Source organism: Squalius cephalus (assembly GCF_949319135.1).
Source record: "Squalius cephalus genome assembly, chromosome: 10".
NCBI classification, from domain to species: domain Eukaryota; kingdom Metazoa; phylum Chordata; class Actinopteri; order Cypriniformes; family Leuciscidae; genus Squalius; species Squalius cephalus.
This window is the reverse complement of record NC_137131.1, coordinates 34,235,724-34,253,345: the sequence shown is the minus strand read 5'-3', so window position 1 is coordinate 34,253,345 and position 17,622 is coordinate 34,235,724. Positions and strand designations below refer to the sequence as shown.

The window sequence follows — 17,622 nt, the reverse complement described above, 5'->3', positions numbered from 1 at the left end:
TCAATAATTATTGGGTTAATGACTCTAATTTTTGTTCTATATATTAATTAAATATTAAATTAAAATAATAATAATAATAATTATTATTATTATTAATATTATTATTAATATATATATATATATATATATATATATATATATATATATATATATATATATATATATATATATTCTCGAAGAGACAACATCAAGTTGCTTGGCTTAATCTTTTATGAATACTTTTTAGAAAATAAATATTTTAACAAAAGTGTGCAAACCAACATGTATAATATTATTATTTTTTTAAACAGGAAATTATATCACAGAAAAGACCCCTGCAGTGAGTCATGGTCAATAAGCTCTTAAAATATCAGATAATTTTGACCTTTTTATGACATGAGTTTAGTTCAGGTTGTAAAATGTCATGTGGGATGACCCTTTAAAAATGTAATAATATTCATGAATTAATAATCCATGATACTAATAAATAATTCATGTAAAATTATGTATTATAAAACCTCTGAAAAGAATGATTAAGATATGTACACTTCCATGTATTACTTGTAAGATATAAACATTTTAGAGAATGTTTTTTTGTTTTTTTAATCCATATGAAACCAACATTAAAATGAAGAGTACATTATAAAAAACTTGGCACATGATGTGTTTTAAACTTGATTTTTTAATTATTTGTCTGTTCCTTTATTATGAACACTTACTATTAAGATACTCCCACTACAATTGGCCATAAAAAGAATGAAACAAAAAATTACATTTAAAAATACATTTAAAATGTACTGAGAAGATGCAATTCAAAGGATTTCACACACATGTACAAAATCTTTAATGGTTCTGCATCTTTTGTGTCTCTGAAAATATGAGTGGTAATTTATTGTGTTTTGTGCAGTTTTACAGGTGTTTCCTTATCCTGTTTCATTGCAAACACAGCTCTCTAGAGAATGGACAGTCCTCTTTGCCCTCAAAAACTACTGTCATCCAGCTCAACCGAAGGGCTTATAGCAACCCAGTGGCTGGCAACGAACCTCCTTCCATTGGTCTCCAAAATGATTGCAGCACCCCTGTCTCGGGCTGAACCAACACACACACACACACACACAACACACAAATCCCACCTTTATGTTCCAGCTCCACTCTACCCAAAACACGACATACATATTTGACAAAATTATGACAAAATCGTCTGTGTAGTGTTGTTGAGTGCCTACCAATCAAAAGCTGAAAATCAGAACTGTAGCAAGGTGATCTCTATAGCTGTCAAACTGTTGTCTAACCTAACACACCAACCAGTATTTGTATGTGATTTGTCAATATAAATGTTACAAAGAGCGAGAAAAGTGCAACCAGTTACTGGTGACTTGTTAAATTGAATGTGTAGATCATGTGCTGGTGCATTACTTATAAATGTGCTTGGCCCTATGTTGTTTTTATGTTCCCAACCCATTTAAGGCCAGGTCTGAATAATATGAATAAAGCTGTGAATTTCAAGGAAACATCCTCAAAACTGGTAAAATCCTCCACCCATGACTTCTTTGTATTCTATTTGTACCCTGATCCTAATCTCACCATTAGCTTCTGGAGATCAAGGATGTTGACAAGTGGATCATTAGTCACATCATTGCTTCAAAGTAGTCCAGTGACCCAAGACAGTATATCCAAACTTGGTCACTAGTGGTGATGATGAAGGAATAGTTTAATAAAAGGAAAATCCTTCATTCCAAACTTGTATGTTTTCTTCTTCTGCTGCTGCTGAACATGGATAATTTAATATCCGGTTGGGTGAATTCAGTACAATGGCAGTATAAGTAAAAATAAAAGTCCATGTGGGTCACTGATCATTTACCAAGTGGTCTATCTGACCATTTTTGGTGAAAAACTCCTCAATATTTAAGCAGCTGTACAGTAAAATCATGGCAGACACCACTGTCCTTCTTTGCACCATTCTGCACATCACCCTCCAGTCCAGAGGGAGGCAATGTACTGTAACGGTATTGAATTCACCCAAACAAATATTCTCAATCCTACGCTGCATTCAAGTCCAATTTCAGACATGAACTTGCAAAGTACTTCCAAAGTACAACTTCCCTAAGTACTTCCCCTCGGGGGAATCCCCAGTGCCATTTTGAAATGTGTTCAACTTCATCAAGTGGACACAGGGAAGTTTATTTGGATAGACCCTCGACCCCTCGATTTTGACAGAGGGAGCGAGTCTACTCAACATGTACACTTCAAGCAGAACCATAGACCACAATGCACCATGATTGTGATGTCACAGCTGGTCACGCCTAATTTACCCCCACCCCACACAACTCTAGTGTGTATTGGAGTTATTTTTGTATTTAACCATATTTAATGCTTATAGCTACCTTAAGCTGGCTGTTTTTTTATACAGTTATAGTTTATTGTATTTTTATTCATTTTATATTTGAATATAAATATATTAATATAATAATATTTTATATTTGTTTATATTTATTTTTTAACATCCCAAGCATACAGGCCTATAGAATGGTGCGTAAAGGGTTGCAAGGGTTCTGCCTGTAGTGGGCACTCGTGCAATGTAAGCAATGACGTACATCCGAGTGAAAGAGACGGAGGGAAGTTAGTGAGGGAAGGGCGTAAAAAATTAGACTTAAAGGCAGCCCTAGTAAGGCTGCATATCTGGGCTTCCACGTAATCAAGAGCTCTGGAAGGCAGCTTTCATTTTGCGTCCTTTATTCAGATTTTTTAAAGGATGCATCAAGTATATTCTACCATCACCCACAATCCTTTATGCAAAAACGAGTTGGCACTGAGCTTGTGAAATATCACTATGTAACGTAAGAAAAAAAAGAGAGAAAAAAAAAAGATTTTTGATATAAAAGCATTGTTTACTTTTGTTTTGTTAAGAATCACATAATGCTAAATTTTGTTCCCCGAAGAAGAAAGAAAGTCATATGGTTTTGGAATGATATGAGGGGGGAGAAAATGACGACAATATTCATTTACGTCAAAGCTGTAATGGTATGTTAAATGTACAATCCAATACTGCACATTCAATACAATGAAAGAGGACAAACAAACATACTAGTACCGCCAATATTGGATTGTGCCTTTGATAGCACCAATGATGTTTGATGGGTGTTGGAATGTTGATTGTCTGTTTGAGAGCCATCAACTTGTATTAACAGCAACAATTCACACAGATCTTGATTATATGTCAGTCATACGAGAAAATAAACGAACTACCCACAATTATGCTCACTGTCATAACATTTGTTCATTTCCTCTCAGAGTTTTAAGCCAAACCTCCATTCATTCATAAAGATTTAGCAATGAACTTGCAAAACAAAAGGAGACAACAAGAAAGTGTGTGTATGTGTGTTTCCATGAACATTCATGGGCTTTTTGTTGCCACGGGCACCGAGCACTGTTTCTGCCAGTACAGCCTCCGGCAAGGTAAGTATCCTCTAGACATTTTATGGAGAATTTACTTTCCCCACATGAGCTGCCTTTCTGACTGAAATAATCACTTCATGCACCCAAACTGGCATCTATCAAAGTGATATTACCTAGTAACACATTTCAGCATTAGCGCACACACACACACCCTGCACTCTTCAGACATAAATGAATTCAAGAGGAACAGTGAATGCAAACAGATGTGATTATCATTTGTAAGTCAGCAGAAGACGCTGGAGAAGTAGGCAGAGAAACATTTGATCTTGCTTAAATTAGGGTCGAATGTGTGTGTCAACTGCACAGCATGGCAAATCCCTCTAAAATTACTGTCACAACATGTGGCACAACAATTTTCTTGAGTGCAGGGATCAAAATAGGATAGATATTGTGTATATGTAAATGGTGAAAAGACTCACCTATAAATCCTGAGGAAGGAGGGTTGGGTTGAATGTTTTCCAGCGTGTTGCTTTGCACAATATCCCAAAGTTTCCAGATAAATGAAGGATGCAGGATATAAAATGGCTGCTCAGGGAAGTTCTTCCTGTGAGTTATGTATGGATTAAAAAGGTCATAATCGGGATTCTGGTACCACTGTGAACATTGAAAAAACAGTCAAATATTATGTTAAAAATAAAGTACTGACACTTAGTTGCATGGTTTGATAAATGGTCAGTGACATGATGCTCATTTGTCTGGATCTATTGATTTATATAAAAATGCAATCCATAAATAGAATGGCTGGAAAAGACCTATTCTATGATGAACATGTTTTTCATTTCTGAATAAAAAATCAATTTTGATAGTTTTGGAAGACAAAGTTAAAAAGTGGTAAAGCTGTGCTGATATTAAAATGAAGAAAAAAGCATTATCAAGAAAGCCTTATCAAGTAATTTGGTAAAACATTTTGTTAATACTAAGATAAAAAAGCAATGAATTAGTGAAGGAAAAAACTATCTATATACATACAGTATATATATATATATATATATATATATATATATATACACAGTCAAACCAAAATGTATTCAGACACCTTCAACATTTCTCACATCATCACAGTTTATTCACTATAGTTTAGAAAATTGTAATAGAAAAATATGACAAGAAATCAAAGTTATCAAATCAGTTGATATTTCACAAATGAATCAGGTTGAATAGCTGTCAGCTGCTAAATTTAAGAACACAATTAGATAGTACCAATTTAGGTCAACCAATTACCTTATAATTATGTTCAGTCTGTGGTGTAAAAAGGTCACATTTGCAATTAAAGAAAAAACATTTAAGCAAAACATGGTCAGGTCAAAGTGTCTGAATACATTTTGGTATAAATTTGTATAAATTTTACTGATAGTCCACTGTATGAAGAATTTTTGGGTATAATATGTCACAGTTTACTTTATTTTGCTATTCTCTATAAACTATAGTGTCCTGCACACACTATACAAAAATCATGTATCATTGTATCTGTCTGAGTAATTTTTGGTTTGACCGTATATATATATATATATATATATATATATATATATATATATATATATATATATATATATATATATATATATATATATATATATATATATATATATATACCGGTATATATAAAAACACGCACCGTACCGGTCAAAAGTTAGGAAACATTAAGGCTTTTTAATGTTTTTGAAAGTCTCACTAAGACTGCATTCATTTTATCAGAAATACAATAAAAACAGCAATACTGTCAAATAATATTACAATTAATAATTATTATTTTTGTGGAAATTCAGTTTTTCAGGATTTGATTAATAGAAAGTTTAAAAGAACAGCATTTATTTATAAATATATCTTTTTTGTAATAACTATTAATTTCATAAATGTCTTTACGGTCTTTTTTTATCAATTTAATGTGCCTTTGCTAAATAAAAGTATTAATTTCTGGGGGGGGGGGGGGTACTTTTCTGTTCTTTTGAATGGCAGTGTATCATGATTTCCCAAAAAAAAAAAAAAAAAAAAAAACTGCACAATAAAACTGTTATTGTTCTTCTTATTATAATGCTTTTAGCATTGATAATAATAAGAACCGATCTTAGAAGGATTTCTGAAAGATCATGTGACACTGAAGACTGGACTAATGATGCTGAAAATGCAGCTTTGCCATCACAGGAATAAATTCTATTTCAAAATATATTACAACAGAAACCAGTTCATTAAAAATGCGCTAATATTTCACAGTATTGTTGTTTTTATTGTATTTTTGATCAAATAAATGCAGCCTTGGTGAATCAGGAGACTACTTTAGAAAACCAGACTGCAATCCCAGTCTAGGGATCTTTTTTTCCCCTTCCTACTCTGTTTCGTCGTCATCTTTGTATTCCTCTCAAATTGGCTACTCTAGCGAAAATATCAGCCATTCTTGTTATGTCCACCGCTTTTTGATTTCATTCTCAGTCAGTGAAGCAACGCTCTGGATCTAATCATTATAAATGATTCCTCTGCCGGCCAGTGCGCTGATAATGTCACTTAAATACCTACAAATTCACCCTGCTCCTGCCAAACCAAATATATTTTTCAAGCAAGAAAACAACACAAGCTAAGTTTAATAGGGCTGAAGAGCATAACACTCCTGACAGATCCTCTGATATGATATTCATACCTCATCCAGGTCAATTTTATAAGGAGCCGGATCCCAGGCTACCAAGGTAATGTTCTTATAGATCAAACTGCTGTTGAATCTGTGTTGGGGGTTAGCTAGAATCTGATAAAAAAGAAGAACACATCTCCATTTAATCCCTGCACACAGGGAGACAGGGAATGAGTCAGAGGGTGAAGGTTTGTGTCTCTGTGCATTAATGCAAATGACCCAAACCTGAGAGTTAATGATTCGAATGGTTGTCTTGCTGCCCACATCTTTTTCATAGCCCTTGGAGGGTGCAGCATTAAAACGCAGAACTGCATCATGAGAATCTAGAATGGCAAAAAAAGCAGTCAATCCAAAGGACCAGTTAAATTACAAAGGGAGAACACATGCAGACCTTTTGTGGCACTATGGGGTACATTGTCACAGTGAAACCTGTCATTATTCAGCAATGCATGCGTTTTTTTAGCTGCTGTAAATTTAAACAGTATAATTATAAAATATACTTAAATATCAGTTCCTTGTTTTGATGAAAAAATATTTTAGTTAAAGGTACAGTAAGCGATTTCTGAGAAATGCTGTTGAAAGTGGATCGGACCGAGCACCACAACACACATGTAGCCAATCAGCAGTAGGGGGCGTGTCCACTCATGATGAGGAGTAGAGAGAGTGAGCAAGAGGAAGATCTGAAGAAAGAGATGGCTGGAAGACATTACAAAAGAGAAATGGTTAGAGTAAAAGAAGAGTCATGATCAGGCAGAAGCTTTAGGATCCATGTTAAAGGTCCTCTAAGCGATGTCACGCGTTTTTTAGGCTGAAACATTTTTGTCACATACAGCAAACATCTCCTCACTATCCGCCTGCTGCCTGTCCCCTGAACACACTGTAAAAAAACGCGGCCTCTGAAGACAGCCCAGGCTTCACAAACGGCAACAAAAACATACTGGGCCAACCTGCAGCACGAAACATAAACAGTTTTCAAGCCAATAACCGGCAAGAATGATTTGGGGGTGGGGGTTGGGGGGTTAGTGTGCGTGCACATGAAGGGGGGGTGGGGGGCGGGGGAGTGGAGGAGCGAGAAGCATGAAGAGGGAAGTTAGCTGGAGGAGAGATGTCCTAGACAACGACTAACGTTAGAATTATATTCTCTTGAATTTTGATATGGCCGACACACGACCAAAGAGACAACGTTCCGATGAACAAATAGCAAAGAAGAGGGAAAAGGAGAAGGAACGTTGTAACAGCCACCTAGTGTTAAGTAGTGTTCATGACATGAATGTTGATGTGCCTTTAAGATGACTTCTTCTATGGCGTACGTTATTGTATGCGTGCTGTTTTTATGTGAGCGCGCACACAAAGTGAGAGTGAGATTGCTCGCGCAAGGAGTAAGATGACCGCTCTACTGCTGACCGTTGTTTTATTATAATGTGTTTACTTCCACTTTGATTTGTAGTGTGTTTTAGAGTGTTTTCTTTTCCCTTCTAACATTCGCTCTTCGACATGTACAGTATGTGAAGAGTATGTTTAACTGAGAGGAAACATCTATAAAAGTCTCGTGGAACTACCAGTTCGTCTTGTATTCTTCATCTGGGCAGACTTCAAGCTCTTTGACAAACGTTACAACGTGCGAAGTCCCGAATTTACATCGTAAAAGCCTGTTTCAGGAAGCAGGAAAGGGAGGGGGAGGAGACGGGATGAGGAGGAGGGAGGGTCGAGCTAGCCTCCGTTTTGTTTGACAATACTTCGAACGTCAACAAGAAGTGACGTCACCCAACATCGCTTAGAGCACCTTTAATAATAGAAAAGCTTTCCAGCACTGGAGAGACCTAAGCGGGAAGGCCTGGAAACGGACGCCGACATTGCATTGTTTTTGCTCCATACGCGAGTAACATTGGTTTTGCTATATTTCACAGAACCATGCAAGATTGGCTGTAGTTATGTTAGCCCTAGTAACAGAACAGTTTTGAGTGTCACTGTTTGTCAGGAACTGGTGATGCTGGCGACTAACAACCAACTCTTACTTGTAAATACTCTTGTGTACTGTATGTTCTTTCTTTTTTTTTTTTTTGTTCTTCCTGGTCATTCCTTCGTCATCTTTGCAATTTTTCGTGAAGCATTATTTTGCTTTGCTGAAGTTCCACTATATAAACAGACATCCACTCTTACATTGAGTGTTCATGTATTTTGAGGGCAGAGCAATGAAGAGAGGGGTGTGATTGTTGATTTCAAATATAAACAGTGTTTCTCAGAAATCACTTACTTCACCTTTATAAATTGCATACATTGAAACATCTGACAACTTACCCCAAAATAATGTACTTAATTTTCATAATAATAAACTTGCCCTTGCCCTGACCAGACATGGAACATACCCTTGTCTGGAATTCTGAGATAACAGACTAACCTTTTAACCTTTCAGCCAAAATACCTGCATAGTTGACTGTTGTCTGAATGTATTGAATAATGTCAAGTCAAGTCAAGTCAAGTATATTTGTATAGCGCTTTTCACAATACAGATTGTATCAAAGCAGCTTCACAGTATTAAATTAAAATAATACAACAAGGTTTGTTTCAAGTGGAATTTATTGATTGATAAAATAAAATTAAATATCCCCAAAATATCCCCATATCTAATGATATCAATATATCAAATATCAAAATATCTAATGATATCAATAATCTTCACAAACAACTCTTAATTCTACTTCAGGTTTTTAGTATTTGAAACCAACATAAAACAAGCATGTGTTATAGGAAATTTGACACAAAACCAGTTATTGAGATACAACAAATTATATGTGACGCATCAGGTGTGACAAACCAGTTGTGTGACAAATTAGTTTTCCCTTTTGATTTGAAAATAATTTAGTAAAAAAAAAAATGAAAAAAAAAATGTTGTAAGGCAAATTCTATCATATTAAACTCCTAATGGACAGGAGCCTGATGTACAGGTATATTGGATTGTTTTTCTTCTTCTATATCCCTAGTAAACTGAGTAATTCCATATTCACTGACCTGAATAATCAAAACATCTGTCTGCTGTGCATTATCTTCTTCCATCAATAAATTTCACGTGCAAGACATTCAATCGCCACTAGATGGCAGCAAAATACAATTCACTTGGCAACAGAAACCATTTGATCTAGACTCGCATCACAAGTTTTCAATTTATTAGTAATGTAAGTAAAACTCATTTTACGATCAAATAAACAATTCAGAGCACACATTTGTGGTGGCTTGAAATGTAAAATATGTTGATGTAATGCTGTAAGTTTCTAGACATAAGTCCATGTCCAGTTTCTGAACCTGTTTAATAAAACATCCAATAAGACACTAACAAATAAACAAAAACACGTAAAGACTGTGTGTCAGCAGTGCTCTCCTTCTTTCTGACAATGAAACAGGGCAATGCTGTTCAAGGGCTTCCAGAGAACAGGGAGCACTGCTCTCATGCTTATCTGCCATTGGCTGTCAGCTGCAGTATTCATGTTCCAACACATTCAACAATTAGGACCCTGTGCATCAATGTCTCTATTCAACAGCAGACCAAAACAAGGACTAACAAGGAGAAAAAAAAAAGAGAGACGATGAATTGAGTAGAAAGAAATTGCATGACAGAGAGAGAGTAAAATCGAGAGAGAAAGAAAGAGAGCGCAACTGTCAAAACAAGACAAGAAAGTGGCGGTTTGGCAAATAAAAGTCTGAGAAGAAACTTTAGCACAAGCTGGTGTGTAATAAGAAGCATTGTACACAGATTTTTGAAGCTAAGATTTTGAATGCAACTTCCCCCCCAAAAAATAAATATTTTTTTCCTTTGATAATTAGAATTCACAAATATAGATAGAACATCAATGCTGCAAACACACCCCCTTTTGCTGAAAATTCATAGTTTTGAATTATAAACGTTATTTGTGTTACATTGGGGCCATCCATTAAAAACTTTTTATTGTACACAAGGAATCTGCATCTACTGGTGCGGCACGTTTCTCTGAAATACTACAGAGAACAGCAACTGATTCCAAAAACGAGCATCCAAATGCAAGTCAAGTCAAGTCATCTTCATTTATATAGCGCTTTTAACAATGTAGATTGTTCCAAAGCGGCTTCACATTGATAATAGGAAAATAAAGTAACAGAAATTGTTTTGGCTTTAAAGCAGCTCTAGAATAAAGTTATTGTCTAAAGTTAGTTTTGATTGATTCACTTCCGTCGCAACGATCATTAGTTATTAACTTAGGAGCCGCTAACACGACACCGTTTTAACATGCAGAGATAAGGTGCAGTTTACCTTTGAGGTGTACAAAGATAATGATTTAAATTCATTTGTAACAGTTACAGTAAATCACTGGAATTTAAGCATAACACAACCACAAAGCATTAACAAGACCAAACAAAGAACTGAACTAAACAGGGAGTGTAAATACACAAGCTGTGTCCTAATTCAGAGGCTGTATCCTCCGAAGGCCGCATTCGAAGAAGCGATTGCATCACAGCGGCACAACGAAGGCTGTCCCAATTTGAAGGCTCCTTCAAATGTGGCCTTCGTTTTTCCTGTGGATGAAGGATACAACAGATGGATCCTTCACGGCCTTGCCTAGCTGTCTCACGTCACTGAGGTCAGATAAATCCCATCACATAGAGACTCTTTCAGCTAGATATTATCACAGACAGTATCTGTTCCCTGAACTAGGAAATACAAAAAACTCCCAAACCCATTTAAGGGTAAAAATTTGATTGATGTTCAACAAATAAAAAACAAATATAATGCAGATGAACAAATGATAAAGCTCGGGTTGCTGAATATTCAATCCCTTTCTTCAAAAGCACTTATTGTTAATGATATGATTACAGACCATAACCTAGATGTGCTGTGATTGACAGAAACTTGGGTAAAACCAGACAATTACATTACTTTAAATAAGTCCACCCCGCAAGATTACTGCTATAAACACGAGGCTCGTTTAAAAGGAAAGGGGGGAGGTATTGCTGTAATTTATAGCAATATCTTCAGTATTACTCAAGTAGTTTCAAGTATAATTATTTTGAAGTAATGGTGCTTTCTGTAACGTTATAGCGTAAGTGATCAATCCCATTTGACATTTGTGCTGGCTACTATACAGGCCACCAGGGCACCATACATATTTTAATCAAAGAATTTGATGATTTTCAAAGTTATTTCTGGCTGCAGATAATGTCCTAATTGTTGGTGATTTTAATATAGGCTACATGTAGATAATGAAAAAGACTCATTGGGATTAGCATTTACAGACATTCTAAACACTATTGGAGTTCAGCCCGGTCTCACCCCAAAACGTCACATACTGACGCGTCTTGACCATACGGCAACATACGACGAAAAGGGTACCCCTAAAACGTCCATATGAGACGAAGACATAAGCGCACCAGCAGCGCCTCTTAGCGGTACCCTAACGCATACCTAAACCTACCCATAACCCAAAACGTCACATATGGACGTTTTAGGGGTACCCTTTTCGTCGTATGTTGCCGTATGGTCAAGACGCGTCAGTATGTGACGTTTTGGGGTGAGACTGTGTTATGGAGTTAGACAACACGTGTCAGGACCTACTCATTGTCATAATTATACTTTAGATCTAATATTGTCACATGGAATCAATGATGCCATTGAAATTCTGCAGCAGAGCGATGACATCTCAGATCATTATTTAATCTCATGTATAATTAATTTAGCCAAGGTTGCAAAGCCGACTCTGTGTTATAAATATGGTAGAACTATCACTTCTGCCATTAAAGATTGCTTTATAAATAATCTTCCTAATCAGTTTCATCTCGTCAGCATCCCAGATAGCTTAGAAGAAGTCGATGTTGCAACAGAAATGATTGACTTTCTCTTTTCCAGCACTTTAGACACAGTTGCTCCATTGTGCTTAAAGAAGATTAAAGGAAATAGTCCAACACAGTGGTACAACGAGCACACTCGGGCCCTAAAGAGAGCAGCCAAAAAAATGGAGCGTAGCTGGAAGAAAACAAAGTTAGAAGTTTTTCGCATTTCGTGGAGAGCGAGAGCACGATTGCCTACAGAAAGGCCTTAAAAACTGCTAGATCTGCTTATTTTTTTAACATGTTTAGAAGAAAACAAACACAACCCTAGGTATTTATTCGAAACAGTGGCTAAATTAACGAAACATAAAGCTCTAACACTGCACGCTTCCAAACAACACACCAGTAATGACTTTATGAACTTCTTCACTTACAAGATTGATAATATTAGAGAGAAAATTATAACTATGCAACCATCTACCACAGTATCGCATCAGACAGTGCATTGTAGTCTCCCTGAGGACAAATTTCATTCATTCGTTGCTTTAGGTGATGAAGAATTGTCTAAACTCGTTAAATCATCTAAATCAAAAAATGTTAAACCCTATACCGAATAAGCTATTGAAAGAGATGCCTCCAGAGGGCATATATCATCTTCTTAATATCATTAATTCATCTTTGTCACTAGGATATGTCCTGAAAACTTTTTCAAAGTTCAAGTTTGTAGTTCAAGTTCAAGTTCATTTTATTTATATAGCACATTTACAACAGCCACTAGGCTGACCAAAGTGCTTTACAGAACAACCAGACAAATAATATGAAAATAATACCTGCATAACAGCAAAGCTATAGAGCTAAGCAAAGCTAAGAGCTTAAAATCAGAGTAGCAAAACAGTATCAGACTCAAATATAGAATGGAAAATAAACAGAAGTGGCAAAACAGTATCAGTTTAAAATCAGTATCAGATAATTGGCCTCAGTGGGCCTCTCTGGAGGTGAGCCCCGGTTACGATCAGCCAAATAGGTTTGACCACTGTCAGTCGGTTGGCCTTATCAGGCCACCATGTAACTCAGTCCCCAAGTTTCTTACATAAGAAGACTTTCAGGAGGCCGACTTTCAGGAGGCCGGCTTTAACAGGCCGGTCAGAGACTGAGTCCCAGGACTGGCTGGCCTTAGCAGGCCGCTCTGGGACTGACACTCGGATTCAGGGTTCATAACCAGTTGTTTAGCTTGCTGTCAGGTGGTAGGCCTCTTCGGGCCTCCCTGAAGGCAAGTTTCCACATAGGGTGGTTGTCAGGTAATAGGCTTATAGGACAATTGCCTTATCTAAAGGCAAGTGTCCAGAGGCTCTGTCTTCGGACAGACAGGAATTTGGCCAGACTGATGTATCTAATGTAAGTGACACCAGATCAGGCCTTTCTGGTGGCATTTCGGGTGAGTATGTTCCCCTGAATATTGATTGGCTGGGGTTCCTTTGGGTTACCTAGCCACATTCCCTAGAAGGGACCCCTTCTAATTTGAAGCTGTGGTTCCAGGCCCTTGAGCAGGGCCAGGTAGGCCTTTCGGTAAACAATGTTTATGGAGGTTTCCCTGTGAGGCTTATAGCTTGGGCTATGACTGTAGAGAATGCTATCACTGACAGCCCAGTGTGACCTGAGGAGTAACAGTTGTTACTGCTAATGATCACGCACTCCTCTTAGAATGGTGGCGTGGGTATATCATTCCCCTTAGCATCATTTCGACGCAGTTTAAGTTCCCTTTCGAAAGGGAACGTCTCAGGTTACGACTGTAACCTATGTTCCCTGAGAACAGAGAACGAGACACTGCGTCTTTTCGCCATGCCTCGGGGCCTGCCTGCCTAACAGTCCCTTCAGACAATAAGGTGATTATCATGTTTACAAGGCGCCCTTTTATACTTCCAGGTCGCACGCTATTGATTCATGGGCTGTCGCCGGTCAATCTGATTGCCGTTATTTGATTGTGATTTCAGACACCTGTCACGCCTGAGAGGTCAAAGCCTGTCTCCCCTTAGCGTCATTTCGAAGCAGTGTCTCGTTCCCTTTTCTCAGGGAACATAGGTTACAGTCCTAACCTGAGACGTTCTTTTAGCCTTACTTTAACTTTCTACCTCTGGTTAGGCTTCAAAATTCATAAAAGTTGTGTTAATTCGAGAAGATTATCTTGATGAACAGAACGTGTAAGAAACATAAACTTTTGTTGGTCATAGATCTTATTTTCTGCAATAATCCAAAAGCCAATGGAAAAATCCTGTTGGGTTTTTGTCAAGGGAACCAGGGTGATGCTGATTTCCGGGTTGACCGACAACAATATGTTATCCCTGCAGCACTCTGTAGCCGTGCAAAATATTTGTTATGCTTTATTATTGATGAATATCAAAGACAACACATAACTGTATTGCAAATAAAATTTATAACCAAATATTATTTTCCCCATGCTCCATCAGCAAAAGCAAAAAATCCACAAAGAATTGTTTAACGACATTCTAAAAGAGGAACAAATATATAGAGATGCATTACAGCAACAGCTGTATTAAAACTTTTTTTGCTGCTTAATATTTTGTGGAAACCATGATTTTTCTTCCAGGATTTCTTGATGAATAGAAAGGCCAAGAGATTAGCATTTATTTAAAATAAAAATCTTTTGTAACATTATATATGACTTTACTATCACTTTTGATGTATCCTTGCTGAAAAAACACTTACCCTACACTTTAAAATGATAGTGTCTCATGGTTCCCACAAAACTGTTAAGCAGCAAAAAACAGTTTTCAACAATGATAATAATAAGAAAGGTTTTTTGAGCACCAAATCAGCACAAGATTGATTTCTGAAGGATCGTGTGACACTGACAACTGGAGTAATGTCTGTAAAAAAAATTCATTGTCATCACAGGAAAAAATTACATTTTAAAATGAACAGAAAACAGTTATTTTAAATTGTAATAATATTTCACAATATTGCTGTTTTTACTGTATTTTTCATCAAATGCGGTCTTAGTGAGCAAAAAATACTTCAAAAACATTTTAAAATCTAAATTTCAAACTTTTGTCTGGTAGTTGTGTATATATGCATATTATCCCCACCCAACTCACCAATTTCACGCCCCAGTAATGAGTTAAGAATTGCCCCGGCTGAAGTCACCACGGCACATGTCCTGTATGCCTTCTGCAGTTGAGGAGGAACCAGCTGTTGAAAACCTAGGTGAGCGAAGGGCTGTTCAGAGCTATTCAGAGTCCTGAGCTGAGCTTGCTCTTTTATCTGACACAGTATCTCCTGCCTACCCTTGTCTTCCTTACGTTGGCCTTTATAGAAAACTTTGTGCTCATTAGAGAGAATATAGTTCTTCTTGGCTTTCTCTAGTCGTTGGCCTAGCAATTTGGAGGACACCTGTCCCTTCCACAGACCACGGACCAACGACCAGGTGTTGAATTCAGTTTCAGGGGGCTTCATCACTTTCTTCCTAAACTCAACCCGACGTTTGCCAAAATTCCTGAAATTAAATTCTTCTCTAGTACGAGGAGGTTGAAACACTTGCTTGCGCTGGAAAGTGTCCCTCCTCTCCGCAAACATACCCCAGGGGACATTATGGGACGCCATGATGGCCCGGGAACTACGCTGAACATGGGTTGAGTGTTGAGATTCAGAGTTGAAGACGGAAGTCGTCCTATGGAACTGGTTCACCTGGGAGTCAGTGAAGTAGGAAAAGACGGCAAAGAAGAGCAGCATCCAGACCAGCAGGACCAGCAGGAGAAGTTGAGACGACTGCCTTATGAAATGCCGTAGGCAAGGCAAAAGAGAGTCCTGGACTATCATCACCCCGTTTCACAACACTCACCCTGGAAGGAAACAGAAAGGGGTGGTGCTTAATATGAGTTTGAGGGGACATATGCAAAAATCATTGATAACATATAGGGAAAGTGACACAAATAAATCCAGAAATTATTGATTTCAGAGGAAATATATTTGTTACTGTCTTTTTACTTTTTATTTTGAGCTATCTGAATGTTCAAATCCATAGTTATTTGTGATCAAATGTCGCTACTGTCTGACAGTCACTATAGAAGTTGACAGAGCTGTGCTGTTTATGTATCCAATTTGACATTATTTGACAAAGCTGGCTGAATATTGGTAAAAAATTTACAATTAAGAGATTAATAATGCAAATACAACTTGACATGAATTTTAGAGGCCAAGCACCAAGGGTGCTTAGGCACCTATTGTATCAGTTGGTTTTCCCACATTTCCCGCATAAACCACAACAATTTTGGAGTCTCTAACTTAATCCCTCTAGTGCCACCAACTGTTTAAAGTAGCACTTACGTTTCTGCTAATAACTTTTTAACTGTAAGGGCTAGAAACAAAATATTTTTCCCTCTGAATCCCTGGCTCATGTGTCATTGTATGTGCCATTGTCAGGGTTGGGGAGTAACGGAATACATGTAACGGCGTTATGTAATCAGGATACAAAAATCAAGTAACTGTAATTTAGTACCTTTTGTTTGCTTTGTGTATTTATACCCTGTGTTCTCCCTTAATCTTCGTCAATGTTTAGTGTGGTTTTCTCCTTAAAGTTTTGTCATTTTTTAGTTTGTAAAACATTTGTCAAAGTTTTAGTTTTGTCATTAAAGATCATTATCATCATCTTCCTTCGTCTTCGTGCTATTTCCACAACCACGTGATGTAACAGTCTAATCCCTTGTCGCAGGAGTTCCTTAATCTAATATATGCTTTTAATCTATCGCAGTGGATCAAAGACTCTACTCATATTCAGGGCCATACGTTGGATCTTGTACTCTCTTATGGGTTTGATGTCACTGATATTGTGTTCTCAGATTTTCTGTTCTCTGATCATAAGCCTATTTTATTCTCACTCTCTCTTCTGGATCTCTCTCAACTTTCTATTACACCTGTAACATTGTCTCGGTTCTACTCTCCACAGTTTAGCACAAACTTCAATCTGTGCTTTGCTGAACTTTGCTCTCAGTTGCACTTGGATCAACCATTATCTGACCTGGATGCGGATCAACATCTTAGCCTTTTAAATTCGGCTTGGCTTAAGGTAGCAAATGTGACTGCTCCCCTAAAGCCTCACAAGTGCAAACCAAAATCTGAACTGTGGCAACATTCTGACACCCGTCACCAAAGACAAATTTGTAGAAAGGCAGAACGCAAATGGAAAAGGGACAGGCTGCATGTCTCCAATCCAATCACTCAAAACCAAAGGTTCTGTTTTCAGTTATTCAGTCTGTTGTAAATCCTTCTGTTAACACATTGTCTGTTGCTTCTGATGCTCTATGTGAAGGCTTTGTGAGATTTTTTTATTAACAAAATTACTAACTTAAGACTTAGCATCTGCCCTAACTTAACTGTTTCCACAATCTTGTCACCTGTTTCTGATTTGTGGGAGGTTATTGAACCTATCAACCTCCAGACACTTAAGGAAGTGATTGTCAAGCGCAAACCTTTATTTTGTCCTAACAATATCATTCACCCGAGATTTTTAAAATTAATTATTGATGCGATTGGGCCAGGTATGGTATCTCTTATAAACAAGTGCCTCCAAATGGGCTCTGTTCCTGCCAATCTTAAAATGGCTACGGTCACTCCTCTGCTCAAGAAGCCTTCACTAGATCCTTTCGTTTAAAAAAAAAAAAAAATCGGCCTATTTCTGTTTTACCTTTCATTTCTAAGCTACTGGAGAAAATTGTGCTGGATCAACTCCAACACGTTTTGTCAAGTAATTGTATCTATGA

The 17,622-nt window shown here is 37.2% G+C and overlaps 2 protein-coding genes across 2 annotated transcripts in view; one reads left to right on the top strand and one right to left on the bottom strand.

Moving 5' to 3' along the window:
* tmtops2a (teleost multiple tissue opsin 2a) overlaps positions 1-1,716 on the top strand; it is a 48,198-nt gene extending 46,482 nt beyond the window's left edge. The window contains exon 4 of the mRNA XM_079883391.1: positions 887-1,716. Coding sequence (XP_079739517.1) covers positions 887-1,072 — 186 coding nt within the window. The 3' untranslated portion in view covers positions 1,073-1,716. The remainder of the gene's footprint in view (positions 1-886) is intronic.
* The window catches only part of st6gal2b (ST6 beta-galactosamide alpha-2,6-sialyltranferase 2b), a 41,166-nt gene that overhangs the window by 4,877 nt on the left and 18,667 nt on the right, over positions 1-17,622 (bottom strand). Inside the window, exons 2-5 of the mRNA XM_079883390.1 lie at positions 14,962-15,705; positions 6,281-6,378; positions 6,068-6,169; positions 3,855-4,029 (exon numbers count right to left, since the gene is read on the bottom strand). Of these exons, the coding sequence (XP_079739516.1) occupies positions 3,855-4,029; positions 6,068-6,169; positions 6,281-6,378; positions 14,962-15,682 (1,096 nt within the window). The 5' untranslated portion in view covers positions 15,683-15,705. The remainder of the gene's footprint in view (positions 1-3,854; positions 4,030-6,067; positions 6,170-6,280; positions 6,379-14,961; positions 15,706-17,622) is intronic.